General features: G+C 43.1%; 1 protein-coding gene and 1 long non-coding RNA gene across 2 annotated transcripts; both read right to left on the reverse strand.

Moving 5' to 3' along the window:
* Positions 1-1,485: 1,485 nt before the first annotated feature.
* Positions 1,486-26,589, reverse strand: RASD2 (RASD family member 2). Its single transcript, XM_030207011.1, has 3 exons — positions 25,561-26,589; positions 10,716-10,995; positions 1,486-2,956 (listed from the first exon to the last, which is right to left on the reverse strand). The coding sequence occupies exons 2-3, from the start codon at positions 10,984-10,986 to the stop codon at positions 2,427-2,429; spliced, it is 801 nt and encodes a 266-aa protein (XP_030062871.1). The 5' UTR covers positions 10,987-10,995; positions 25,561-26,589; the 3' UTR covers positions 1,486-2,426.
* LOC115472673 lies at positions 5,722-7,552 on the reverse strand. The gene is made up of 3 exons (XR_003942534.1): positions 7,539-7,552; positions 6,492-6,496; positions 5,722-5,799 (listed from the first exon to the last, which is right to left on the reverse strand). It is a non-coding gene; the product is annotated as an uncharacterized LOC115472673 (long non-coding RNA).
* Positions 26,590-27,289: the final 700 nt, after the last annotated feature.

Raw genomic sequence — 27,289 nt, forward strand, 5'->3', positions numbered from 1 at the left:
TGGCCTCCCCGCCACCCCCCAAGCCTTGATTGGCCCTCAACAGCCCACAGCAAAGACAGGCTGGCTTACTCCTTTGCCGCCCACCAGGCCTACATGGTGGTCTAATGGCCTCTTTGGGGGCAGGAAAGAGCCCTACTCTTTCCTGCCTGCTGCCGCTGCTCTCTGGCTCATGCCACCGCTTTTTCAAAATGGCCACCGAGACTTCAATCAGTAATCTCGTGAGACTGCTGCAAGAAGTCTCGGTTGCCATTTGGAAAAAGCAGTGGCCAGAGAGTGGCGACAGTGGGCCGGACAGGAAAGAGAGGGGTTCTTTCCTGCCCCGAAGAGGTACTCCCATTCAGCCCCTACCTCATGGGTGAGTGCAGGGGTGGGTTGAAAAAAATAATGATGGCCTGTGAGTGCAGGTGGGGGGAGGGGAGCTATGAAATAAATGCTATATGTGGGTGGATGGAGGGGGTTGTAAAAAAAGTGGATGCTGTGGGTGGAGGAAGAAGGCTGTGAAAAAAAGGTGGATGCTATGAGGAGCATAATCGAATGGGGTGCCCAAGTTTTCCTGAGGGTGTCCATCTTTCATTTCAATAATATGGTCAGGGACACCCAAATCTCAACATTTAGGTCGACCTTAGAGATGGTTGTCCCCGATTTTTGGCAATAATGGAAACCGAGGACGCCCATCCCAGAAACGACCAAATGCAAACCATTTGGTCGTGGGAGGAGCCAGTATTCGTAGTGCACTGGTCCCCCTGACATGCCAGGACACCAACCGGGCATCCTAGGGGGCACTGCAAGGGACTTCACAAATTGCTCCCAGGTACATAGCTCCCTTACCTTGTGTGCTGAGCCCCCCAACCCCCCCCCAAAAAAACTTACTCCCCACAACTGTACACCACTACCATAGCCCTTAGGGATGAAGGTGGCACCTGCATGTGGGTACAATGGGTTTTGGGTGGGTTTTGGAGGGCTCACATTTACCACCACAAGTGTAACAGGTAGGGGGGGATGGGCCTGGGTCCACCTGCCTGAAGTGCACTGCACCCACTAAAACTGCTCCAGGGACCTGCATACTGCTGTCATGGAGCTGGTTATGATATTTGAGGCTGGCATAGAGGCTGGAAAAATATTTAAAAATTTTTTTAGGGTGGGAGGGGGTTAGTGACCACTGGGGGAGTAAGGGGAGGTCATCCACGATTCCCTCTGGTGGTCATCTGGTCATTTAGGGCACATTTTTGTGGCTTGGTCGTAAAAAAAAGGACCAAGTAAAGTCGTCCAAGTGTTTGTTAGGGACGCCCTTCTTTTTTCCAGTCCCGCCTTCGTTATGTTTCCGACATGCCCCCATGAGCTTTGGTCGTCCCCGCAACTAAAGCAGTTGAGGATGCCCAAAATCGGCTGTCGATTATGCCGATTTGGGTGACCCTGTGAGAAGGACGCCCATCTTGCGATTTGTGTCGAAAGATGGGCGTCCTTCTCTTTCGAAAATAAGCCTATATGTAGGTGGGAGTGGGTGGGAGGCAGGGCTGAAAATAAAAGGTGGATGCTGTATTTGTGGGTGGGTGTGGTTGTGTGTGGAGGGAGAGCGTGGGCGCAGAGAAGGGGCTTGAAAAAATATAGATGGTATCTGTGTATGGGAGTGGGGCTATAACATTGGTTATATTATGACAAACTTGCAGAATTTGCAAAATGTTTGCACAGAATTTTGAATTTTTTTGTGCATAGAATTCTGGCAGGAGTAATAGTTTTCCCAATTCAGTTTTCAAAAGGAAATGTATCCCTTTGAAAACTAATATAAAGTGTATTGGCAAAATGTACCCACAAACTTTAGAGATATGCACATTGTTTGTTTGAAAGTTTCCAAGAGACTGCTTTTAAGACATAAGAACAGCGGAATAGAACAAACATAGGATGCACATATAGGATTCCCAATGGTCATGAAACGAAGGGAAAGCCAGAGATCAACTAGTCTATGGGATGGAAAAGAAGGAAAATGAAGCAGGCTTGATGGTCCTTATACAACATCATATTTTATGTTTCCATGATATACTATCATGCTTGTGAGACTTCCTTAGGTGTAGTCATTTCTCAAAAAGCCCTCTCATGGTCAACACAGAATTTGGGGGAAAATCAAAACCATGGTTTGTTTCCACAGTTTTGATGCAATGCATTTGGCTGCAGTTTGAGATCATAGTGATGTCACTTTTAGTGCTAACTTGCCGTAGGTTAATGCCTCACACAGTTATGTGAGTGATAGCTGCCGACAAGAAGACTTTCTGATCCATGGTATTGTGCTTTAATACCACCACAGGTGTAAGATCTAATAGACCACGTATTGTCTGAACAGAAACACCAAACACCTGATTCATTCTGGATCTTCTCAATCCATTTTCTAAAGGCACTTTGTGAGCTCTTGACATTGGATGACATGAATCTGCTCACTGGATGGTGCATTTCTCCCTGTCTCGTGAATGTCCTTCACCAAGGACTTTAGCTTTGATGTACTTCAGGTCACTGTTGACACTTGGTCGTCGGGCAAAGGGTGAAATCATACCATAGGCATCTACTTCTTTGAGCCGACGCATCCTGAAGGATTTTTGGTGGAATGCATCCCCGTACTGCAGAGAGATCTTCCGATGGAGGGCTGGGCTCATTTCATGAGGTAACTTGGCCATGCTGAATAGCACCTGAAACATCTCATCCACATTAGAATTCTTCTTGGCAGAAATCTCAAAGTAGGCACAGTTCTCATCACCAGAGACAAGGCGTTCAGCTTCTTCCGAGCGCACTTTCCTGTAGTGTTCGCCATAATCATTCTTGTTGCCACAGATGACCATAGGGAACTCTGCCAACTCTTTGGTTTTGTTCTTCACACAGGACTTGACTTCCAGGATCTGTTTCCTTAGCCTTTTCACCTCATCAAAAGAATCCTTGCTGTCCAAACTGAAGACCAGGATGAAAACATCCCCTGAAATCACACAAAAAATTAAACAAACCATTAACATCTCCCTTTTGTCTGGATTTTCTTTGTTCTCTGTCTTATCTTTCATTAAAATCTTTCAGGTAATGATCTACAGTTTTAAGTTCAGATCATGGGGACCTAACAGGTCTTTGATTTGCACCAAATGGTTCTGGTAAGACTAATTCATGTGCTCTGAGATGTCATAAGAAATCCAAGATGCAGAAAACAGTCTGTTCATTTATCACTGACAGGGACACCCAGGAAAAGCCCAAGGCAAGATGCCTCCTGAGGCAGAGATGAGATGCTGCTGCACCCCCCCCCCTCCCCGGGCCACGGTCTGACATCTCTCCCCTTCCTTCCTCCATTTTACCTTCTTTTTCCATTTTCCAAAAGGCAGCCTGCAGCAATTCCCATATTCTTCCCTGCTGCCAGCACTAGCCTCTTCTCTACTGTGGCCTGCCTCTGAGGAAACAGGAAGTTACATCAGAGTGCCAGCACCAGGACAGTATATGGGAATTGCTGCCACTGAAAACTTTTGGAAAATAGAAAAAGAAGGTAAACTCAGGGAAGGGAGGGTGGAGAAAGGAAGGGGGAGTTGCTGCTCCTGGAAGAGTGACCTAATGGTAGGGCCAGGTGGGGACACCATATTCTCTGAATATGGTACAGTATTTCAAAGGAAGTCTATCAAGCATTAATAATTTCTATGCTTGGATAAAAATATTTGGTTGGTCAATATTCCAAAGCTCTTATCCAGCTAATAGCACCTGCTCTTCAGATAATTGCTGTTGAGCGGGATGTTCAGCAGCTCTATCTGGATACTGCTTTTGAATATGCTTACAGACCCCCTTGGTACAGGGGCAGAGTGTGGGTGGAGCAGGGAGGTCCCAAAATCTATCGTGATAGTGGCAATATTCAGTCTGCTATCTGAATAATTTAATCCAGAAAACTTAGCAATGTCCAGTTGCTCCTGCCCAGTCTGGTGCTGCATCTAAAACGGCGCCCATAGCGGTAATCTCACATGGCTCCCACTAGGATCATATTGCCTTATATGGAAATATGACCCCTAGTGGTAGTTATAGCAGTGCCAGAGTGGACAGGAGCATCTGAGTATTGCTCTTGACTAAAGGCTGCCAGAGATCATCTTCTGGACTACCAATGATTTTAAGGTGGTTGGGAGGGGGAGTGTGGGGCTTGAACTTGTTGAGGGTAGGCAGGGTTTGAGTCAGAGCAGCTGCAATGCTGGGGGTGGGGTGCAGAACCTGGAGGGACCCTGCTTCGGGCATCCTGGGAGCATCGGGTCATGGCTTTACAGGCCGATTCTCCTGGGCAGTGAAATAACCCCAGTAACAAGTTGGGGTTATTTTACCATGACTTTTGGGCCCTAACGCAACTTATGGTGTATCACTGCATATTGTGTTTGGGTATTTGCATAGTAAGTTGGCATTTACACACGTAACTTTAGGTTCAAGCACTGAGCACATATAACTGACAATATTCTGCATCCTGCGAACACTACTCCTGGACTTGCACCTACCCCACCAATGCCCGTCCCATTTCTACACCTCCCTGGAAGTTACACACCCTGGAATTTGCACGAGCAATTTCTAGAATAGCATCCAAGGGCAGTTACGCATCTGACTGCTAATGAATGCCAACTAACACTAATAATACCCTATTGATTGGAAAAGCCAATTAACATCCAATTAAATAATTAAATTGCACACGTAACTGCCCATATTATGTAACAAATGCCTTGGATTTATTCATTTTTGAGCTGGGCGCTTTCATTTTCCATTATCGCTGAAAAACAAAAACGCCCAGCTCACAAATTGTCGAATAAAACATGGACGTCTATTTTTTTCGAAAATACGGTTCGGTCCGCCCCTTCACGGACCCGTTCTCGGAGATAAACGCCCATGGAGATAGATGTTTTCGTTCAATTATGCCCCTCTATGGTGCTCATTTTCCAAACAGATGGTTGTTTCAAAGGGGCCAAAAAAAAAAAGTTAATCTGCTGAATATGTCCAAATCGCGATTTTCGAAAGGCAGAGTTTGAATGCTTTACACTGCGTAGCTCTTGCAGTAATTTCATTTTTGGCGCATGTCCGATACGCGTATCTGAATTTTCAGGCACGCATATCGGACACGTGCCAAGTGGCATTTGACACACGTGTGTCATTACCACCTGGTTACCATGTAAGACTTTACTGCTAGGTCAATGGCTGGTGGTAAGGTCTCACACCCAAAATGGACACATGCCAATTTTGATTTTGCTGCACGTCCATTTTCAGCAAAAATAAAAAAGGCCTTTTTTTACAGGTGCTGAATGGATCTGTGCTTGCCCAAAACCCGCGCCAACACTACCACAGGCCATTTTTCAGCACACCTTAGTAAAAGGACCCCTTTGTTTCTAGATTGAGTTCATTATTAACTATGAGAAAGTACTGTCTGGAAGTGGAGAAACGCTAGGAAGATGATGTTGAGGGGCAGCTAACACCAGAGCAACGGGGGAGTTTTTGGGCTGTTGTGACTTGTGCAGTTCAGTCTACTACATCAGTCACTCAGAGCCAGATGCACACAAAGGTCCCGTTAAGAATCCGTCTGTGTTTCCAAATTGGTAATATTTTACCGATTTAGAAACACAGAGGGATTCACAAAGAGAATCACATGTAAATGAGCTGCTCGTTGCTTTTGCGACCCAGCTCATTTGCATGCGATATCAGGGAAGCCAGTCGGCGAGCTGAGCATGCACAGAACAGTCAATCGCTATGTGTGACTGCTCTGCGCATGCTACAGACGGCTCTCATACACGAAGACATGCTGCGTGTATGATAGCAGTAGATGTAGCCCTTTTTTTTTGGCAAGTGTGTTTTTTGGGGGGATGGACAAACCTGTGTTGGGGCTCCCTGCCTCCCCACTACTGGGAATATGCTTGCTGCTGCTCTTGGCTCTGAGGAATCAGCATCAGGGCTTTGTTCCAACCCCCAGCTGTTCCTGTACTAACCACTAGGAGTAGCCTAGTGGTTAGTGCAGTGCACTTTGATCCTGGGGAACTGAGTTTGATTCCCACTGCAGCTCCTTGTGACTCTGGGCAAGTCACTTAACCCTTCATTGCCCCTGGTACAAAAATAAGTACCTGAATATATGTAAACCGCTTATGTAGTTGCAAAAACCTCAGAATGGTGGTATATCAAGTCCCATTTCCCTTCCCCTTTCCCTTCCTTCTATTGGCTGGCTGACATCCTGGAACGCCCATCTCCCTGAAGATGGACTCTCATTGGCTGGCTGCTGTCCCAACTCCTCCTCCATGCAGGGCTTCCCTGATGATATCACTCTAGAGCTGTGAGCTGATTGGATCCGAACTTCCTGGTGCCCCTTCCAGTAGTGAGTGGGTGGGACATCCCAGGCTGACACTGCCCAATTGGTTTAGCCCCTCTCTGTTGTGCTTCTAAGCATGGGGAGATGCTGTTTCCCAGCAGAGGTTGTTTGACCCTTGTCTTCCTTGTATTTTTGGTAAGTCACCATTACTTTTATGCATTACATTTACTGCCCTCCCCCCCCCCCCATTTCTTGCCAGTAAATGTCATTTGAGAAAAGAATCATAGCACGACTTTCATACACGGCTTTCATACACTCAAAGAAGCTGCATGTAAGCTGGTGTACTTTTTTTTTGTGCTCCATCTTCCCTGCCTTGTTTCTCCCCTTCTCCTACTTGTGATAATGAAGAACCATCAGGTCCAGACCTCCCGTTAAAATTTCCACAGTAAAGGTACGGACTGCTTTTGTGCATGGGGTCAGAAACGGTAGTGCATTGCATTGAATGCACATTATAATAGTAATTAGCTCATTAGAATAGCTTTGCATTCCGTTTTCGTTAGCTGCAACCATGACTGGAAAATGGGTCAATGAACCCTTTTGTGCATGTCTCGGTTTACTACTTGCGCACTAAACCGGCTAGAACTAGTTTAAAAACCACGATGCTGGCTCGTTAAGTTTAATGCATCTGGCCCTCAGTTAATGATGTTTTTGGCTCATAGAGCTTTTTGGACACCAGTTAGGTGTATTTGTCCTAATAGGCTAGTCAGCCCCAACTGTTGATCTCGTAAACAAGAGAAAGGGACCTTAATTCATATGTTGTTTTACTTTGAATCTGCATCAGAATTTTCTACAGGAACATCCTGCAGTCCAGAGAGTGTGTAAGAAACCTAATATAGACTGTAAATAATTGAGATTACTTTTCTTTCTACCTCTGCCTCTATATAGTTTGTGCTGAGGCTGTCCCATGTTTTTTGCTGCCAATTTTTGACCTAGATGGAAGGAGAGTGCTGAATGAGTGGATTCACGAGTCAATCGGTTTCCCATCTCAAGCTTGCTCTGGCCATGACCTCTCTATAAAGTCTAAAAGTTACTTAAAGTAACCCACCTAATGCTCACCTGGGCAAGAAAGGGTTACAAAACTTTAAACAGCAATGACCTTTTGGAGCAGAGAAATAGAGGGTTAAAACTGAGGATTCGTACCAAACAGGTATATGTGGAAGTAGCGTTGACTTGGTTACTGTGCAAAGGCTACTTCCAGACATTTGGCAACTTTCTTTGTTGCAATGAATTGTCATTATCAGGCTCATTTTCAGAGCACATAGGGACTGATATTCAAAGCAATTTAAGTGGAAGGAGCCTCTCCTGCCTGCTTAAATCGCTTCCTGGTGCCTTAGTGGGGATATTCAGTGGCACTTAACTGGAGAGTGCCGCCGAATATCCCCATAGATGGTTCAAACAAAAAGTGGGCAGGTCAGGGGAGATTCTGGGAGCGACACTGGGGAGAAGCTCCCGGTTATGCAGGTGCTGCCAATATTCAGTGTTGGGGCCTGCAAGCTAAGTGGCTTAATTTAGGACATTTCAAGAGCTGTCTTAAATAAGGCTGAATAGCTATGTGGGTGCTGACACTGAATATTGCCGGCACCTGCATAGCTACCCCCCCAACCTCCCAGAGACTCCCTCGCACCCCCTGACAATGCCCCCTCCTTCCCGCCCCAACAATGCCCCCTCCTTCCCTCACCCCTCCCTCAGCCCTCAGAAATAAGAAGCCTCCCCGGGAACCCCCTGCCCCCATTGTCACTACCTGTAGCCCTGGTGATTCAGTGGTGGTTGTTGGGGGGGGGGGGGGCAGAAGCATAGCCCCCTTGCTCCTGCCCCTTGTGGCAACTATCCAAAATAGCTAACATGACCTCTCACGGTACTACCACCACCAGAGCTAAATGTAGGCCTGGGGGAGGCCTACCTTAATAGCGGGAGAGGTGCGTTCCAGGGAGGAGCTTCTTATTGCCAAAGGCTGGGGGAGGAGAGAGGGAAAGAGAGGGTATTGTCGGGGGTGGGGCAAGAGGGGGCTTTTTTTTTTTTTAAAGACAAAAGGCACAAAAAATTATGCAGGCCCTGGCTGAATATCGTCCAGAACCACATAAATTCCTGTGCCCAGCCCACACAAAATTATCCACTGATATTCAGTTCTGGTGTCGGGACATGGCCCAGCACTGAAAGTCAGGGCATAATTTAGCCAGCGACAATCAGGGTTTAAACAAATTCAGGCTGCTGCTGGCGGAGTATTGGGAGATAGACTTACAAAGTTACATAGGCTACTATGAAAATTTGTAAGTCTATGTGCTTTGAAAATTAGCACCTTTGTGTTGTATATGGAAGAAACGTAGGCAAAACTAATATGTGAAAACTACTGTCAAAATTGCTCACAAAATTCATGGTCTTTACGAGGATGTGGGGACATAGCAAAGCAAGCCAAAGAAGGCAGCTCCTTGCCTCCATGGTATACATACAAGACTTGCCGACCTGAACATGTATACCCTGGAGAAAAGAAGAAATAGAGGTGACATGATAACAGACATTCAAATATTTAAATGGTATTAATCTGCAAACAAACCTTTTCCAGAGATGGGAAGGCAGTAGAACTAGAGGACATGAATTGAGGTTGAAGGGTGGCAGACTCAGGAGTAATGTCTGGAAGTATTTTTTCATAGAAAGGGTAGTGGATACATGGAATGCCCTCTCGCGGGAGGTGGTGTAGATGAAAATGGTAATGGAATTCAAACATGCGTGGGATAAACACAAAGGAATCCTGTTTAGAAGGAATGGATCTACGGAATCTTAGTGGACATTGGGTGGCAACACTGGTAATTGGGAAGCAAAACCAGTGCTGGCAGACTTCTACGGTCTGTACCCTGATTGTATCTGAACAGATGTGGATGGGCTGGAGTGTAAATGTTAAGAGGCTTCGACGTTAACTTCAGAAATTTTAGTACAAGAACAGTAACATAGTAACATAGTAGATGACTGCAGAAAAAGACCTGCACAGTCCATCTAGTCTGCCCAACAAGATAAACTCATATGTGCTACTTCTTGTGTATATCTTACCTTGATTTGAATCTGCCATTTTCAGGACACAGACCGTAGAAGTCTTGCCCAGAACTAGCCCCACCATCCAAACACCAGCCCCGCCTCCCAATCTCGGCTAAGCTTCTGAGGATCCATTCCTTCTGCACAGGATTCCTTTATGTTTATCCCACACATGCTTGAATTCCGCTACCGTTTTCATCTCCACCACCTCCCGCGGGAGGGCATTCCAAGTATCTATCACTCTCGCCGTGAAAGAATACTTCCTGACATTTTTCTTGAATCTGCCCCCCTTCACTCTCATATCATGTCCTCTCGTTCTACCGCCCTCCCATCTCTGGAAAAGGTTCGTCTGTGGATTAATACCTTTCAAATATTTGAACGTCTGTATCATATCACCCCTGTTTCTCCTTTCCTCCAGGGTATACATGTTCAGGTCCGCAAGTCTCTCCTCATACGTCTTGTAATGCAAATCCCATACCATTCTCGTAGCTTTTCTTTGCACCGCTTCCATTTTTTTACATCCTTAGCAAGTGCTGGGCAGACTTCTATAGTCTAAGCCCTGAAAATGGCAAGGACAAATCAAACTCAGGTATACATATAAAGTACCACATACCATGTATAATGAGTTTAGCTTGTTGGGCAGACTGGATGGACCGTACAGGTCTTTATCTGCCATCATAGACTGTGTTACTATGCTTATCAGTGGGAATGAGCTAAGAGAAAGCTGAGTCACTGTGAAGATGTATAGTTGCAAACGCTAACTAAACACTTGATCTCCCAGCTATCAGTGTCATCTACAAAGGGCTCTACAGTAAAGTGAAAATTACAGTGTGGCCACTCCTGAAATTTTATAACTCAGTTACAATGCAGTCACTGAAAGTAGCTTATGCTTGAGAAATATGAAACCAAGTGCAGCATGAATTATTGTTATCTTTTGGATGGAGCTATTTTTGCTGGATATTTGCGTGTTGGGCAGACTTATACAGTCTGTGCCCTGAAAAGGACAGGTACAAATCAAGGTAAGGTATACACAAAAAGTAGCACATATGAGTTTATCTTGTTGGGCAGACTGGATGGACCGTGCAGGTCTTTTTCTGCCGTCATCTACTATGTTACTATTACTTAAGGTCCTGTTTACTAAGGTGCGTTAGTGTTTTTAGCGCTCCTACACTTAGTGCATGCGCTAACCATGTAGGCGCCTATAGGGATACTGTAGGCACGTACATGGTTACGTGTGTTAAAAACATTAACGTGCCTATAACGCTGTTTAGTAAACAGGGCCCTTAGCTTTTGGCATTGAAGGTTGCCCATACTGTTATTGTCACTAGCATGGAGTAACCTCTGACCTGATGATCCCACATACCTGTCAGTATAGAAAGCCTCCTCGTTGCAGGAAAGGGGTGATTTCCTGATGTGTCCAGGATATCTAGCTGGTACATATCACCTCGAATGTTGTAGACCTTCCGGTGGAAGTCCTCGATGGTAGGTGTGTACTGGTCCTCAAAGCGCCCATTGAGAAATCGTGACACAATGGAGCTTTTGCCCACCCTAGAAGCTCCCAGCACCACCATGCGATAGGAGTTCTTAGCTGGGACACTGAATGTGCAACTCCCACTGGACAGAGTCTTCATCATTGCGATGTGCTGGAATGACAAAATACATATGTATAATTTCTTCATTTAAAGCCATGAATCTTGGCACTTGGTGCTACATTTTTCTTAAAATTTCCCTCCAAATGTTTAATTACTTTGGGGTCCTTTCACTAGAGTGCTCTGAAAAATGGCCTGCAGTAGTGTGGATGTGTGTTTTGGGCGCGTGCAGAATCATTTTTTCAGCACACCTGCAAAAAATGCATTTTAAAATTTTTGCTGAAAATGGACGTGGGGCAAGATGAAAATTGCCGTGCATCCATTTTGGATCTGAGACCTTACCGCCAGCCATTGACCTAGTGGTAAAGTCTCACGCGGTATCCGAGCAGTAATGACCTATGCGCGCCGAATGCCGCTCGGCGTGCATAGCTGATGCGCACCAGAAAATAAAAAATATTTTTTGGATGCGGGTACCAGATGCGTACCAAAAATGAAATTACCGTAAGGGCCATGCGGTAGTCATGCGGTAACTTCATTTTGGCGTGTGTTGGGCGAGCGTAGATGCTTACGCGGCTCAGTAAAAGGGCCCCTTTATTGGAGGTCTTTTTTGAACCTGAGCAGTTGGAAAGGTTGATAATAGATAGGGAAGCATTTGTAGTTCAGGTTGAAATGACTAGTTAGTCTTGACTTCTGTAGTTGACTTGTTCTTTTATTTGTATAATTTTCTTATGCTCCCATGATGTGGACTAGGTTGTTTTCTTTTGAAGTGCTTGATTGTACATTATATATATATATATATATATTGTAAATTTAAAATATGTAGGTATGTCTCACAGAAGAGAATGAGCTCAGTAATTGTATTCAGTCAGCTCCCTTTCTAAATATTTCTGCAAAAATTTGATAAATGATCGCATGACATTTCTGTGCACAGATCCTCCTACTGAGCTCTTTCCATTTATGAATGTATGCACATCTTGATGCAATTATAACTTCGCTCAAAGAACCCCAGGCATATATTATCCCAGTACAATAGGCAAAGCATTAGCGTAGCTAATAAATCCAGAGAAGGGGGTGTTTAAAAGTGGATACAAGATTATAAGAAAAGGTGCACGCCTTTGCAAATTACATAGTTACAAGGGGCAGATTTATCAAAAGATTGTTCCAGTTCTGTGCCGGTGTTTTCCCACTGAAAATAAATCCGGAATCAGAATGCAAATCCTTAAAAGGGAGAGCATTGCTTTTGCATTTATGTTTCAGTAATGCAGAAGCAATGGGGTCTGGATATTGGGGTAATTTTATAATTGAGTGCCGATGTAAAATTTCCAAAAACACGCCTGTTCTATGCCTATTCAATAAAGGGTGCTGATATATACAGTAATATTTTTAATTCGCTTCTGTTGGATGTTTTGTTGTTCTGATTGCATATTCTATAAAGTCAACATCGGTGTCTATGAATATTGTATGGTTTTGTATTTTATTCTGAATGTTGTGTTCAATTTCTTACTTTGTAACCCACAGTGAACTGCATTGGTATTAGAGGGCTATAAGTTCGGTATAAAATAAAATAAACATAAAATAAAAATTGTATACATGGATGCCCAGAACCAGCCCCAAGAGTGCACAAATTCATTCCTGCTCCAAAGAAGTACATGTGTGTATTTTATGAAATACAGCTGATACTTAGCCAGTGGCACTTATTTCTTGCAAGGACCCAAGAGGCAGGCAGAGCTCTGAAGTCGCGCAATGTGTGGATGAGACAATGGTGCAGGGAGAAGGGATTTAGATTTGCTAGGAACTGGGGAAAGGGAGCCAATTCCGAAAGGATGGACTCCACCTTAACCAGGATACTAACATTTAAAAAGGAAATAGAGCAGGTTTTAAATTAGAATGTTGGTGAAAGCCGATAGTCATTCAGGAGCGCATTGGGCATTTCTGCACTAAAGGAATATTTTTTAAACGTCCAGGGCAAAAAGTAGGACAGTTTTGGCTAGACCTGTTTCAATAATCACTAAGTGCCAAAAAGGTGCCCAAACTACAAGATGACATCCCCCTTAATCCCCCAGTGGACACTGACCCCCTCTCCCCCCCAAGAGGTGAAAGTGACAGGCTATACCAGGCTCTCTGACAGTTGCAGATATTATGGCCATTTCTCTTAGAGAAGCGAGCAGGTCCCTGGAGTAGCAAAGTGGTCAGAGCAGTGGACTGTAGTAACTGGTACACTTGTGGTGGAAAGTGTGAGCATCTCAAAAACCATAAAATACCTACTGAACCCACATATAGGTGCCACCTGCAGGCATTAGGGCTATTGTAGTGATGTGGGTACAGTACATTCTTTTTCCAAATAGTTTATTGAATAATTTTCAATAATAATAATAGAACAATGGAACAAGAAGAAAGGAAATGGAAAAAGAGTAATACTGTTAGTATGCAAAATCAAATTGATAGCATTGGATGCAATCATTTTCAATCAAAAAACAAGTGGACAACAAGTTGATTAATGAGATTGTAGATAATGTTCAAGTGGTTCCCATGTCTTCTTTTGGAGAGAACTGTTCGCTGCTTTTCTGCTAATGTAAATTCCATTCTTTGATATTGTAGAACTGAATTCCACCAGAAGTGAAGGTTGAGCAAATGAGCAGATTTCCAGTTGAGTAGAATATACTTTTGAGCAATAGTGAGTAAAATATCCATCGGCTTTGCTTGAGAGGTCGACAAATTTACTTGCTGCTCACACGATTTGAAAATTACAATTGTTGGTGATAAAGTATAGTCCATTTGGAGAATTTTCTGAATTGTGGGCCAAATTGATTGCCAGAATTTGAATACAAAATCACATTCATATAACATATGAAGAAGAGTTCCTGTCTTTTGATGACAGTGCCAGCATTTGTCTGAAGAGATTAGACAAGCTCTTGCTAATTTACGAGGAGTCCAGTTGACCCTATGATATAGAAAGTACATAACGGAATTCAAACATGTGTGGGATAAGCATAAAGGAATCCTGTGCAGAAGGAATGGATCCTCAGGAGCTTAGTCAAGATCGGGAGGCGGGGCTGGTGGTAGGGAGGCGGGGATAATGCTGGGAAGACTTATACGGTCTGTGCCAGAGCCGGTGGTTGGGAGGCGGGGCTGGTGGTTGGGAGGCGGGGATAGTGCTGGGCAGACTTGTACGGTCTGTGCCAGAGCCGGTGGTTGGGAGGCGGGGCTGGTGGTTGGGAGGCGAGGATAGAGCTGGGCAGACTTATACGGTCTGTGCCAGAGCCGGTGGTTGGGAGGCGGGCCTGGTGGTTGGGAGGCGGGGATAGTGCTGGGCAGACTTATACGGTCTGTGCCCTGAAGAGCACAGGTACAAATCAAAGTAGGGTATACACAAAAAGTAGCACATATGAGTTATCTTGTTGGGCAGACTGGATGGACCGTGCAGGTCTTTTTCTGCCGTCATCTACTATGTTACTATGTAAATGATGCCGCAGACAACAGCCTCAAATCTTTTGACCAGAAAAAGGACCATTGAACATCAGTAAGAGATTGATCTATATCCGTTTGCCAGTTGACTTGAAGAACTGCATTGAAATTGAAGGAATATTTTATCAATATCTTGTAGATCCATGGTGCAGTATGACCTTCAGCGATTAAAGATTGTGCAGTGTCAAATAATGAAGGCTGTTGTGTAGACAGCAGTGAAAACGATGGAGAAGCAGCAATACTATGAGTTATCTGTAACCACTTGAAATATGCAGAAGAAGGTAAAGAAACGTTTTCCTTAAAATCAGTAAATGGTCGAAAGGACTTATCTGCATGAAGTACATCAAAAAAAAGTCCTTATTCCCTTGTCAATCCATTCTTTCCAAAAGAAGGGAAGTTTGTTAATTCGTACATATGGATTGTACCACAATGACATATATAAAGATTTCGAAACAGGCACAGTAAGAAATGTATCTAGCTCAAGAAGTGATTTCACAGTGACTGAGAGTATAGGATCTATATTCTGAGAAGGAAAAGAAGATGATAATAACATTGGAAGTGTGAATGGATGCACCTTAGCTTCTTCAAATAATAACCAAATTGGTTTATAATCATCTTTTTGAAAGATCCAATTACAACCCTGCTGAGATATAAAGGATTTGTGATAACTAGTGAAGTCTGGGAATAAAACACCCCCAGTGTCCTTTGTACCTTTTAATTTTCTAATAGCAATTTTGGGAGTTTTATGTTTTCATAAAAAAAAACATTTAACAACTTATCTAGCTGTGAAAAAAAAAGAAGAAGGAAAGGTCAGGGGAAGCATACTAAGAATGTAATTAATCTTAGGAGATACCATCATCTTAATTGTTTCTAGACGGCCTCACCAAGATAGAGAGAGAGGGTGCCAAGAGTGTAAAGGCTATTTGAGGAACTTTAATATTGCTTCTATATTATAATGAATGGTGTCTGCCAAAGAAGTATATAAATCAATTCCTAGATATCTGAGCTTAGGTTTAGCCCAAACTAATCCAAATGAGCTTGCAATGTGTGAGAGAGCATATGAGTTTAATGGAAGAAGCTCAGTCTTTTGTTGATTAACTTTGTAAATGAGAGAATGTATTGATAGTTTTGAAGAGTGTAGGGAGTGAGTCATAAGGATTAGAAAGATATAGAAGAACATCATCAGCATAAGTAACACCTTTTTATATTACAGCAATCCTTTATTGCCAGCAAGAGAGGCTCAAGCGCTATATTAAAAAGATATGGAGAGAGTGGACAGCCTTGTCTAGTTCCTCGTTTAAGAGAGATGTTTTTTGATAATGAATTATTTGTAAGTATTCTAGCTATGGGATTGGTATATAAAATTTTGATTTTATTTATAAATTCCGAGGGACAACCAAACCATTCTACCTGGTCATAAGTACATAAGTAATGCCACACTGGGAAAAGACCAAGGGTCCACCGAGCCCAGCATCCTGTCCACGACAGCGGCCACCTGGCAAGCTTCCCAAACGTACAAACATTCTATACATGTTATTCCTGGAATTGTGGATTTTTCCCAAGTCCATTTAGTAGTGGTTTATGGACTTGTCCTTTAGGAAACTGTCTAAACCCTTTTTAAACTCTGCCAAGCTAACCGCCTTCACCACGTTCTCCGGCAATGAATTCCAGAGTTTAATTAGCGTTGGGTGAAGAAAGTTTTTCTCCGATTTGTTTTAAATTTACTACACTGTAGTTTCATCGCATGCCCCCCCTAGTCCTAGTATTTTTGGAAAGCGTGAACAGGCGCTTCACATTCACCTGTTCCACTCCATTCATTATTTTATATACCTCTATCATGTCTCCCCTCAGCCGTCTCTTCTCCAAGCTGAATAGCCCTAGCCTCCTTAGTCTTTCTTCATAGGGAAGTCGTCCCATCCCCGCTATCATTTTAGTCGCCCTTCGCTGCACCTTTTCCAATTCTGCTATATCTTTCTTGAGATGCGGCCACCAGAATTGAACACAATACTCAAGTTGCGGTCGCACCATGGAGTGATACATTGGCATTATGACATCCTCACGCCTGTTTTCCATACCTTTCCTAATAATACCCAACATTCTATTCGCTTTCCTAGCCGCAGCAGCACACTGAGCAGAAGGTTTCAGTGTATTATCGACGACGACACCCAGATCCCTTTCTTGGTCCGTAACTCCTAACGTGGAACCTTGCATGACGTAGCTATAATTCGGGTTCTTTTTTCCCACATGCATCACCTTGCACTTGCTCACATTAAACGTCATCTGCCATTTAGCCGCCCAGTCTCCCAGTCTCGTAAGGTCCTTCTGTAATTTTTCACAATCCTGTCGCGAGTTAACGACTTTGAATAACTTTGTGTCATCAGCAAATTTAATTACCTCGCTAGTCAAAAGCTTTTTCTGCATTGAGAGCTAGAGCTACTAAGGGTTCATCACGAGAATTTGCCAAATGAGAAATATGAAGAAAGAGGCGTGTGTTATCACTAATGAGTTTACCTGGCATGAATCCAACTTGATTGGGACTTATAACTTTTGAGATAATTTGTTTAATTTTATTGACAAGAATTTTAGCATATATTTTGTAATCAACATTTAGTAGGGAGATAGGACGATAATTAGAAAGTAGCATGGGATCTTTATTTGGTTTTGGTATAACAGTAATAATTGCTTCAGAGAAAAGACAACCAGAGGCATTATCTGCCGTTAGAGCATTAAATAATGAGAGAATTATATGTGAGAGTTCCAACTTGAAAATTTTATAGAATTCTATTGGAATACCATCAGGGCCTGTTGTTTTTTTGTTTTTAGGGGATTCTTTAATTGCTGTATAAAATTCTTGTTCTGAAATTTGTTTCTTAAGTGATTCTATGTTAGTATGAGACCATTTGGGACCTTTAAGGGTAGATAGGAATTCAAATGCCTTGCTTTGAGAGTTCATTGATTCAGATTGATAAATATTAGAGTACAAGTCATGAAAGGCTTTGGAAACCTCAGAGTTAGACGTAGCAATAGCTTGATTGGGTAATTTGATAGCAGAGATTTGAACTTTGAGTCTTTTTCTTTTGAGATAGTTTGCCAATAAGGTACTACTCTTATCTTTTTCAGCATAATATTTAGAATGGATATCAAAAATTTGTTGTCCAGATTTAAGACTAAGTAATTTATTCAATTTGTATTTTAAGTTATACAGAGAATTGAGTAAGGAAGCATGACCTAATCTTATGTACTCAGATTCTGTATCTTTAATTTGTGATTCAAGTTCAGAAATCTGAATTTTTTCTTGCTTAGCCTTGTAAGATGCCAAGGAGATGGTTTTGCCTCTTAATGTGGCTTTAAATGCTTCCCACACCAAAATAGGCTTAGTAGAAGAGGGGGTGTTAATCTGAAAGAATTGCTCAATAAAAGATCTAATTTTCACAAGAACTTCCTCATCTCCCAATAGACTCATAGGTAGCCTCCAAATTGGTGATTTTCTATGAGTCATTGCTGTCCAATTTAATATTAAAGAGACTGGGGCATGATCTGAAACTACTATAGGAGAAATGGAGGAGGATTTGATAGATTCCACTAATGAGTTGGAGATCAGAAAGTAGTCTAGCCTGGAAAAACTATTATGTGGAGCTGAGTAGAAAGTAAATTCTTTAGAAGTAGGATTACATATTCTCCATGGGTCTATAAGGTGCAATTGTTCCATATATGAGTGTAAAGTGATGGAGGATTTGGAGGGAGACAACTTGGTTTGTGAGTGTCTATCAAGGAGATAATCCAAGGGTATATTAAAGTCTCCAGCCATAATAATGGGAATAGGATCTTGAGATTGAACAATATGAAAGAGATTGAAAAAAAAAGTTCTGGAGAGTCATTGTTGGGAGCATAAATGTTAACTAACAATACTGGTGTGTTGTTGATAGAGGCTTTAACAATTAACCATCTACCTTCCGGATCTATGTGTTGATCTAGTATAGATGGGTTAGAATCTTTGCTAAATAAAATTGAGACACCTTTTCTTCTGCCATGGGCAGGGGCATCTATTGAGGAGGAGTGGCCTAGTGGTTAGAGTGGTGGACTTTGGTCTTGGGGAACTGGGTTCAATTCCCACCAGGCACAGGCAGCTCCTTGTGACTCTGGACAAGTCACTTAACCCTCCATTGCCTCATGTACAAATAAGTACCTAAGCCACATTGAGCCTACCATGAGTGGGAAAGCACAGGGTACAAAAAAAAAATTACATTGCTTAATGAATTGTGAAGTGTTTGGGGAATGTGTTTCTTGCAGAAAAATAATTTCTGGTTTCAATTTTTTAAGCTATATAAGAACCTTCTTTCTTTTAATGGGATGCCTTAGACCATTTACACTCCATGTCACAAAATTAATAGATAGATCAGTAAAGGTTTGAGACATTGTGAGTTATAAGATGAAAAGAGAGAGCGACTTAGAGGTCGACCACATAACAGGAAAATATCAGCAAAATTGTAATACCAAGAGCATACTAAACCAGGAGAAAAAAGAACAGCATGAGGAACTAAATCAATAGTTCCACCAATAGAATGAAAAGTGAGTGAATGAGATGGAGAGTAGGGATGAGAGAACACTTAAAGAATTCCTTGTATTATACATAGAAAAAAAAAGTATAGAATTATATGCCAATGGAAAAATAACCATAGTCTCAAATTATACAGTTTGCCACATGTAAGCATGAAAAAAATATATTTAAGACACCTAAAGCATAATAGGCAACAACATAAGATGGGAAAGTGAGGAAATAAAATTGAAACAGGAGGAATCAATGAAATATCTGATAAAGCAGGTAAATCTGCATACTAGAAAAATGAGACTTTAATAGAAGAAATCGGAGAGATTAGTTATTATACAGCATGTAAGGAAACTCTTCAATAAAACACGTTACTGAACATCAGCAAAAGAGAAAACCACAAGCATATTACAGGAGAAAATGCACTTTAGGTATTAAGGTAATTTAAATGTAATCGTAAACCTTACCAAGCTAGTATGATAAAAGTGTGACTCAGTGTAATAGAAATACTATCAGACATACTACAGAAAGCATGTGACTGTTAAAAAGGAAAGAAAAAGAGACAAATTACGTGTTCATTCCTGTAGATTGGAGATGGTCTAGAACAGGGGTAGGCAACTCCGGTCCTCAAGAGCCGCAGGCAGTTCAGGTTTTCAGGATATCCACAATGAATATGCAGGAGATAGATTTGCAAGCACTGCCTCCATGGTATGCAAATCTATCTCATGCATATTCATTGTGGATATCCTGAAAAACTGACCTGCCTGCGGCTCTCGAGGACCGGAGTTGCCTACCCCTGGTCTAGAAAAAGCTGAAGTTGATCTGGGGAATCATAGAACTTTGTTGAATTATGTATAGTCACTGCCATTCTGGCCGGGTATTGAAGACCGTACTTGGCTCCAAGAGATTTGAGACGGGCCTTCATTTCCAGGAAGACTTTCCTTTTTCTGGCTGTAGTTTTTGCCAAGTCTGGAACGATGAGAAACCTTTTATCGTCAAATTTGAGATTATTAGAATTTCTGGCTGCGGTTAAGACCTGCAGAGCTTGAGGGAAACGGAGTACTTTCGCTATGATTGGGCGGAGCTGCTGTGATCCTGGCCTGAGGTGCGATGAGGATCTGTGTGCCCTTTCAAATTGTAGAGGCGAGTCTAGTTATAGTTGAAGGACATTAGGAAGCCAAGTTGTCAGAAATTGAATCATGTCTGATCCTTCTACACCCTCTTTCAGCCCAATAATTCTATTATTTCTCCGATTTCTATTAGACAGGTCTTCCAGTTCAAGTTCTAGTTTTCGAATGTGAAGGTCTGTCTTTTCCTGTAACTGCGCCATGTTTAGTGCCGATTCATCGGCACGTGTCTCCAGCTTCTTGATTCTGTCCTGAAATGCTGATAAAGAAGCAGTGAGAGCCTGTAATTCCGATTTTAGATCAAACGTGGTTTGATAATGTTTGATAGTGAGATCTTTCAAAGCTCGAATTTCTTCCATCAAGATTTCGGTAGCCGAGCTCGGAAGTTTCGACTGAGCAGCCTTTTCTGGTGTCAATGGGTCAGTCTTGGTTCTTTTTGATCCCAGCAAGAGATTCAAGGAAGAGTCTGATTTCGTTGATTTAGAGAGAGACATTGTGTTTGTGAGTTAAATGAAGGCAATTAAGAAGAAAAAAAATACAATTTAAGTATATTAAAACGATTATCTTGTAAGAAATTCAGGGCAGGGAGTCTCTAAGCATCTGCTCTCATCAGTGACTCAACAGCGCCCCTGGTACATTACATTTTTTGCTATTCCTAGAGGGCTCACCATACAATTTAAAGGGGTTATGATGTGATGTGTACCTGGGACCTTTTATTTGAAGGTCACTGCAGTGCCCCCTAGTCTGCCCCATTGCTCTGCTGGGATGTCTGCGGGCCACCCCCAGACATCCCAGTGGCTTTTTTTTGTGTGTTTTTCCCTTGGACGTTTTTTGTCTTTAAAATGGCCCTAAAAGAATGACACATTGAGCACAAAAACATCTAAAATAGGGTGATTTTCAAACCAAAAAAGATAGACATTTTTCCTGGTTCAAAAATGACCATGTTTGGCACTGGATTTTCTGACTTTTCTTGCAAAACGCCCAAAATCAAATATGGATATCATATCGAAAATTCCCCTCCATGCTCCATGCTTTTAATGATGCTTCAAATGTATTATAAGAAAGCTCAGTATGAATATATAATGGGAGTTCATTCCACTGTACAGCCCCTGCAACTTTCAGGCAAATAACTAAATTTAGTCGTAGGCAGCTATGCCAAGCAAAACTTGCTATAAATGCTGACGCCCAAATTATGTCTAGACCGGGTGTATTCTATAACAATGCGCATAGATTTGGATCATGATCCATGATTGGACTTTAGCATGATTGGAAAAATACTGATTGTGTGCCTTTTCCACCTTTGTTGTGATCCATACATTATATTACCTCCAATTACTGAGCTAGTTTCATGCGCAATGTGAGGGGAAAAGCAGCCGCAGGACAGGCAATGTGGTAGAGAACAGCACTGGGGTAAGGCTTCTACTGGCGGGGCTTGGGGACCCTCGCCAGACAAACCAGAGGCCTTGAAGCCCTGTGTCTGCTCCTCCCCAAACTCTAAGGGCGGCCTGACATCGGAGTTTTCTCTCTCCTTCTCCAGACGGGATGCCCGACAGGAGCAGGAGAGAGACAGACCCGGCGCCAGGCCCCCCTTGGAGGCCAGGTCTGGGGGAATCCTGCCCCCACTCTCGGTGGCCCTGACAATAAATTTCTAAAATTAGTCCCTCGATGGATCATTCTATGAAGTGGGTGCTAACATTTATGAGCTCAGGAAGACAGCAATGTTATAAGCTGGTGCCAGGATGTAGGTGGTGGAGATGAAAACGATAACTAAGGAATCCTATATAGAAGGTGTGGAACCAAAGAAGCTTAACAGTGATTAAATGGCAACACCAAATGCTATGAGTTTATCTTGTTGGGCAGACTGGATGGACCATACAAGTCTTTATCTGCCATCATCTACTGTGTTACTTAACCTTTTACAATAGTAGCGTGAAAAAGAGACACTGTACACAATCTTCACAATACTCTTTCTCTAAGAAATATGTAGCTTACAATACTTGTCACTGAGGTACAAAAAAACGCATAGGGGAAAAAGCCTCAGAACCCTTCCTCCGCGTCTTTGTGTCAGAATAAAATATGGCAGGATTATCAGGGTGGAATCACTTCACAGGCATAAAAAACCCCTTGAGAACTGATTTGTTCAAACTTCAGTGAAATCAGCTTTCATGGATCTCAAATACAATGTGACGTTAATAAAACATTAGAACTTAAGCACCTCATGCAACTTGATTTCCACTTGCACCAACTATGGCCCAAGTTTCGCCGAACAGGCTATGTCAAGGTGCGATTAGTGCATCAGCTTTCCATTGCGTTACTTCCTTAGAACATCACCGGACTCCGGAACGTCTTCTGGCATACAGAAGTGGAGGAAGGGTTCTGAGGCTTTTTCCCTATGAGTTTTTTGGTACTTCAGTAATAGCATTGATATTTGCAAGTATTGTGAGCTTAGAGAAAGAGTATTGTGAAGACTATATTACTTAGCGCCAATTCTATAATGACATCTTGGTGCCAGGATTCTATTTTTGAATACTAGCATAGGCCAGCATTGGTGCGCTTAAAGTTATATACCAAGTTATGCCAAGTCAATGACAGTCGTAACTGTTGGCGCCTAACCTATAGTATTACACACCTACCTCAGAGATACGCCCATGACCTGCCCATGTTTACACTCTCTTGCACTTATATGCTAAGCAATTTTGGCAATAGCACTTAGGAACGAAATTGCCAATTAGTGGCGTCAATAAAACGCATGTTCTTATTCTAAAATCTATCTTTAGGTGCTGATTTGAACAATTTGCTCTTTAAACATTTTGAATACATATGTGCACAAGTGCCAACAAGCTGCAGATTTTACAGTTAGACACACATCGGCAGAGTCAGACCTTGATTTTTGTGTGGGGGAGGGGTACACATTTTGCCCCATCTCCCACCACTCTCTGCCCCCTCTGCAATCCCACATACCTGGGCTGGCGGGGATCCCCCAGCCCCCCACCAGTAGAAGCCTTCCTGTGGCGATACTCAGCAGTGTGTTGCCTGCCCTGCTTTCCTGCCCCAACGCGCATGAACGGTTTCAGTGAAATTGAGCATTTGTGAAGATCGCGCCTGCTCAATTTCATTAAAACCGAGCCTGCACACAAGGGAGGGGGAAGCAGGACAGGCAGCAAAGCTTCTGCTGACGGGGCCAAACCAGCAGACTTTTGGGGGGGGGGCAAACTCAAATTGGAGGGGCCCAGGCCCCCAAGGCCTCCTGTAGCTATGTCACTGAGACAGAGTCTGGGCAGAGCATGGGCAGGGCTAACACTTACTCTTGTAATTTATAGAATACTATGAGTTATGGGCATTTAGGTTTGAGCATTCACGCTTAACTGCACAGCACTTAAGTGCCCTGCTATAGAACCATCCACTTGGGAGGTGATTCTGTACAAGGTATCTACAGTTAGGAGTCTGGAGGGTGGGCAGTGGGAGCCCAATTTCCTTTATAGGATACTAGCATAACTAAGGATATATGTGCTTAACACGCCAGCCAGTGTGCCAGGCAGGGGCATAGCTAGGTGGGGCCACTGGGGCATGGGCCCCCACAGATTTATCCCTGGCCCCCTCTACTTTCAACCTCCCCCTGCTGCCGACCTTCCCCCGCCACTTTCGACCCCCCTCCTGCTGCCGCCACCGCTAGGTACCTTTACTGGCGGGGGTCCCCAACCCCCGCCAGCTGAAGTCCTCTTCAGCGCCGGTCTCCAATGCGTTCGCTGATCTGTTTCTGTGAGTCTTGACTCCTGACATCAGGACATCAGGAGTCAAGACTCACAGAAACAGATCAGCGAACGCGCCAGAGACCGGCGCTGAAGAGAACTTCCGCTGGCGGGGGTTGAGACTCCCGCCAGCAAATGTACCTGGTGGCGGTGGGGGAGGGTCAACGATGGTAGCGGAGGTGGGGGGTCAAAGGTACCGGGGGGGGGGGGGGGCTAAAATGTGCCCCCTCACCTCGGGCTCTGGACCCCCCCTCCAGCCGAGGTCTGGCTACGCCCTTGCTGCCAGGTGCTCAGGCTCTGACCCTGTGTACCCCTCCTTGCAAATGAGTGTTCTGTAAGTTCAGAGCATGTTTGCAGGATAGTGCTTAGGTGTCATGCTGGCATGTATGTGCTTTCATGTGCACACAGGCCATACATGCTAGTATTTTAAACATTTATATGTATAACATGTGCCTTAAGGTTACTGCCTAGTTTATAGAATTGTCCCCTTGATATCTAGTTACTGCCATCAAATCCCCTTCCATATCTCAAAATTACGAAGAGGCAAAATGCAAAGCATGTCACTGTTCATGACTTAAAGTCTTATTTTCTCAGATAAGCAATGATCCTTCCGCAATGGGATTATTGCAATGTATTACAACTTGGCTGCTCTACTCTTGCCCTTAAAAGATTACACATTTTACAAAATACCACTGGCAGATTAATGTATTCCATTAAAAAATATGATCGCTTTTATCTTCCCATTTGAAATGTATGCCGGTTACCAGTAAAATTGCATATCAAATTCAAATGCTGTTTATTTATGTACAGAATATTATATGGAACACAACCATCACATATGAATCAATTCATAATTCGTCCGACTGATAACAAAGTTACCAGATCAGTTCAACAAGCCTATTTGAATTATCCAACAGTGAACAATGTAAAATATAGGCACTTTTTTAACCTCTGCTTTTCTGTACTTAGCTGGAAATGTGTGGAACTTTCTACCTCAATTTTTTAGATGTGAGAGTAATTATGCATTATTTCATTACATGTTAAAAACTATTGTTTTTTTTTAATGTAGTCTTGATATCATATATTTTAATCGATAAAGATTGCCATTTATCTTATGTTGTCAATTCCCAGAAATGGCTGGTAGAATTCTTTTGTAAAACGCATAGAACTGAATTATTGTATTATTTTGATGTTTGTAGTATATATGGAATAGATTGCATTGTGTTGCATAAGTATCAGAATTAGATTGTAAGCTCTGCCGAGCAGGGACTGTCTCTCTTCATGTTCAAGTGTACAGCGCTGCGTACGTCTAGTAGCGCTATAGAAATGATAGGTAGTAGTAGTAGATAAGACTTAAAATGTGGGAGTTTACTATTATGTCTGGCATTTCTCTGTTGTAAGTGCAGTGCTTTCTCTTTTTCGTTTATCTTTCCTTTCCTGTATCTCTCATCTCTTCATAAGCCTTTTATGTTCGCCTCTGGTATTATCTCATTTTTTTCCGTTACTTTTTCCTTCATCCTTTTCTTTCTCTTCTTAAAATGATAAAAAGCATGGGCTGAAATCCCTCAAACCACATAACAATGCACCCAAACATCTCAGGGCAAAGTGGATGAAAAGAGAACAAATACATTTCAAAGATTTTGCAACAAGATGACAGTCAATGCAATCTAGAGGTGAAATGTATGAACGTTCTGCATCTTGAATCTTTAACAAGAGGCAATGCCTCCCTTACCTTTAATTATGGAGCTTCCAAAATACTGACGAGATATCTGGAACTGACCTCCCTGAGTTTCTAAACCGCAGTTTCTGTCCCTGAATGAAGTCACTGCACGATGCTCATTTCTGCATTGTGGCCTTCACTGGACTCTGGGGATGTGGTACAGCAGGAATGGCACTCCATGAGTAATGCTGTGGATCAGAATTTCTGTCCATAAGTCAGAGGGGGGGGGGGGGGGGCACAGAAGAACGGAAGGGTACAATTTCCCCCCCAAATCCCTATGCAGATCTGTGGAGGGTCCCCAGGAATCTGGGATCGGAACTGAATGCTCCCAGCAGCTTCTCCTTTCTGGAGCTTCTGATAGTCCGAATACTGAGTCCACCACAGATTTCGACCATATCTTCTCACTGAGCTGTTAAAATAGACTCACATCAACGTGGTGGTATTATCGCTTATCTTAGTGTTATTTCCTGATCTATCGGGCTTCCTCCCAGGAAATGTGTGAACTCATCAGACAATATTTCAGAAGTCCAGTCGAGTTAGTCAGTGTATATTCTGATTTTCAACTGAAGGCTGAGTTTTCTTCTGTATCTTTTATGCTTTCATGGATAAGGAAAAGACTTGTAGCACAAGCACAGACCTTGCTAATATCTCAAGACTGTTTGTTTTTTTAACAGCTGGCAATATCCCTCCGTAGGTTTCACAGCTCCCACTTTCTGGAAGGCAGCTTCAGACACGGGCAGAGATAGGGGTGGACGGTATTTCTAGACATCCAGAGTGAAGATGTAAGACCCTCTCTGAAACTCAGCAGCACCTGAGGAGGGGTCAGAGTCTACTTAAATAAGTTGGTACAATCATGTCACCTTTCTCGTTTCTCCCTCCAGCCAAGATTTTCATCTTTCCATGTTAAGGTGTGATGCGGCTGGAAGGAACTCTTGCAATCTTTAATCCCCTCCTACCTGTCAAAAATTCCGCGGTGTAGTCGGAATCTGCACAGCACGTTGCACGATCACTTTTCCCAGCACTGTGCAAAGAGCCTTCAGTGTCCTGCAGCTGCAGCTCTCTGCTCAGGCAGGTTATCCCCTCCCAGGCTCTCTCTGGATCTGCCCCCAGAGCAGAGACTCCTCCAATGCACTGCTGGCAGAGGACTGTGTTCATCCCCATCCCTGACTGACATCACGTGCAGATGCACGACACAAAACATGTTCTGACACTGTCAAACACGAGACACTTCATACTAAGATGCACTGAGAGAAAAATGAGTTCTCGTCAGCATGTGAACAGTGCTTAAAAGTCTGGTCTCCCTCATATAAGCAAGGCGGATCAGGGAGACTGAAGATATACAATCTAGGGTTACTAACAGGTGCAACAGCCTGCATAAACATTTAAGACAGATTGGTTATGTTTAACAGTGGCGTTGAGGGGATTGAATAGAAAATGTATCATTAGTGTTCAGTTTTGGAGGCTGTATCTTGCTAAAGATGTATAAAGACTGGAAGTGGTGCAAAGAAAAGCTACAAAAATGGTATGGGATTTGCCTTGCAAACCGTACCAGGAGAGACTTGCTGACCTGAACATGTATACCTTGGAGGAAAGGAGAAACAGGGGTGACATGATACAGACGTTCAAATATTTGAAAGGTATTAATCCACAAATGAACCTTTTCCGGAGATGGGAAGGTGGTAGAACTAGAGGAAATGAACTGAGGTTAAGGGGGGGGGGGGGGGGGGGGGGGCAGACTCAG

This window comes from Microcaecilia unicolor, chromosome 1 (genome assembly GCF_901765095.1).
Source record: "Microcaecilia unicolor chromosome 1, aMicUni1.1, whole genome shotgun sequence".
NCBI lineage: Eukaryota > Metazoa > Chordata > Amphibia > Gymnophiona > Siphonopidae > Microcaecilia > Microcaecilia unicolor.

Coding starts and splice junctions, on each gene's coding strand:
- RASD2 (XM_030207011.1), bottom strand. CDS start 10,986: ATGATGAAGACTCTGTCCAGTGGGAGTTGCACATTCAGTGTCCCAGCT. Junction 2,957..10,715: donor GAGGCTTTCTATACTGACAG/GTATGTGGGATC, acceptor GTGTGATTTCAG/GGGATGTTTTCATCCTGGTC.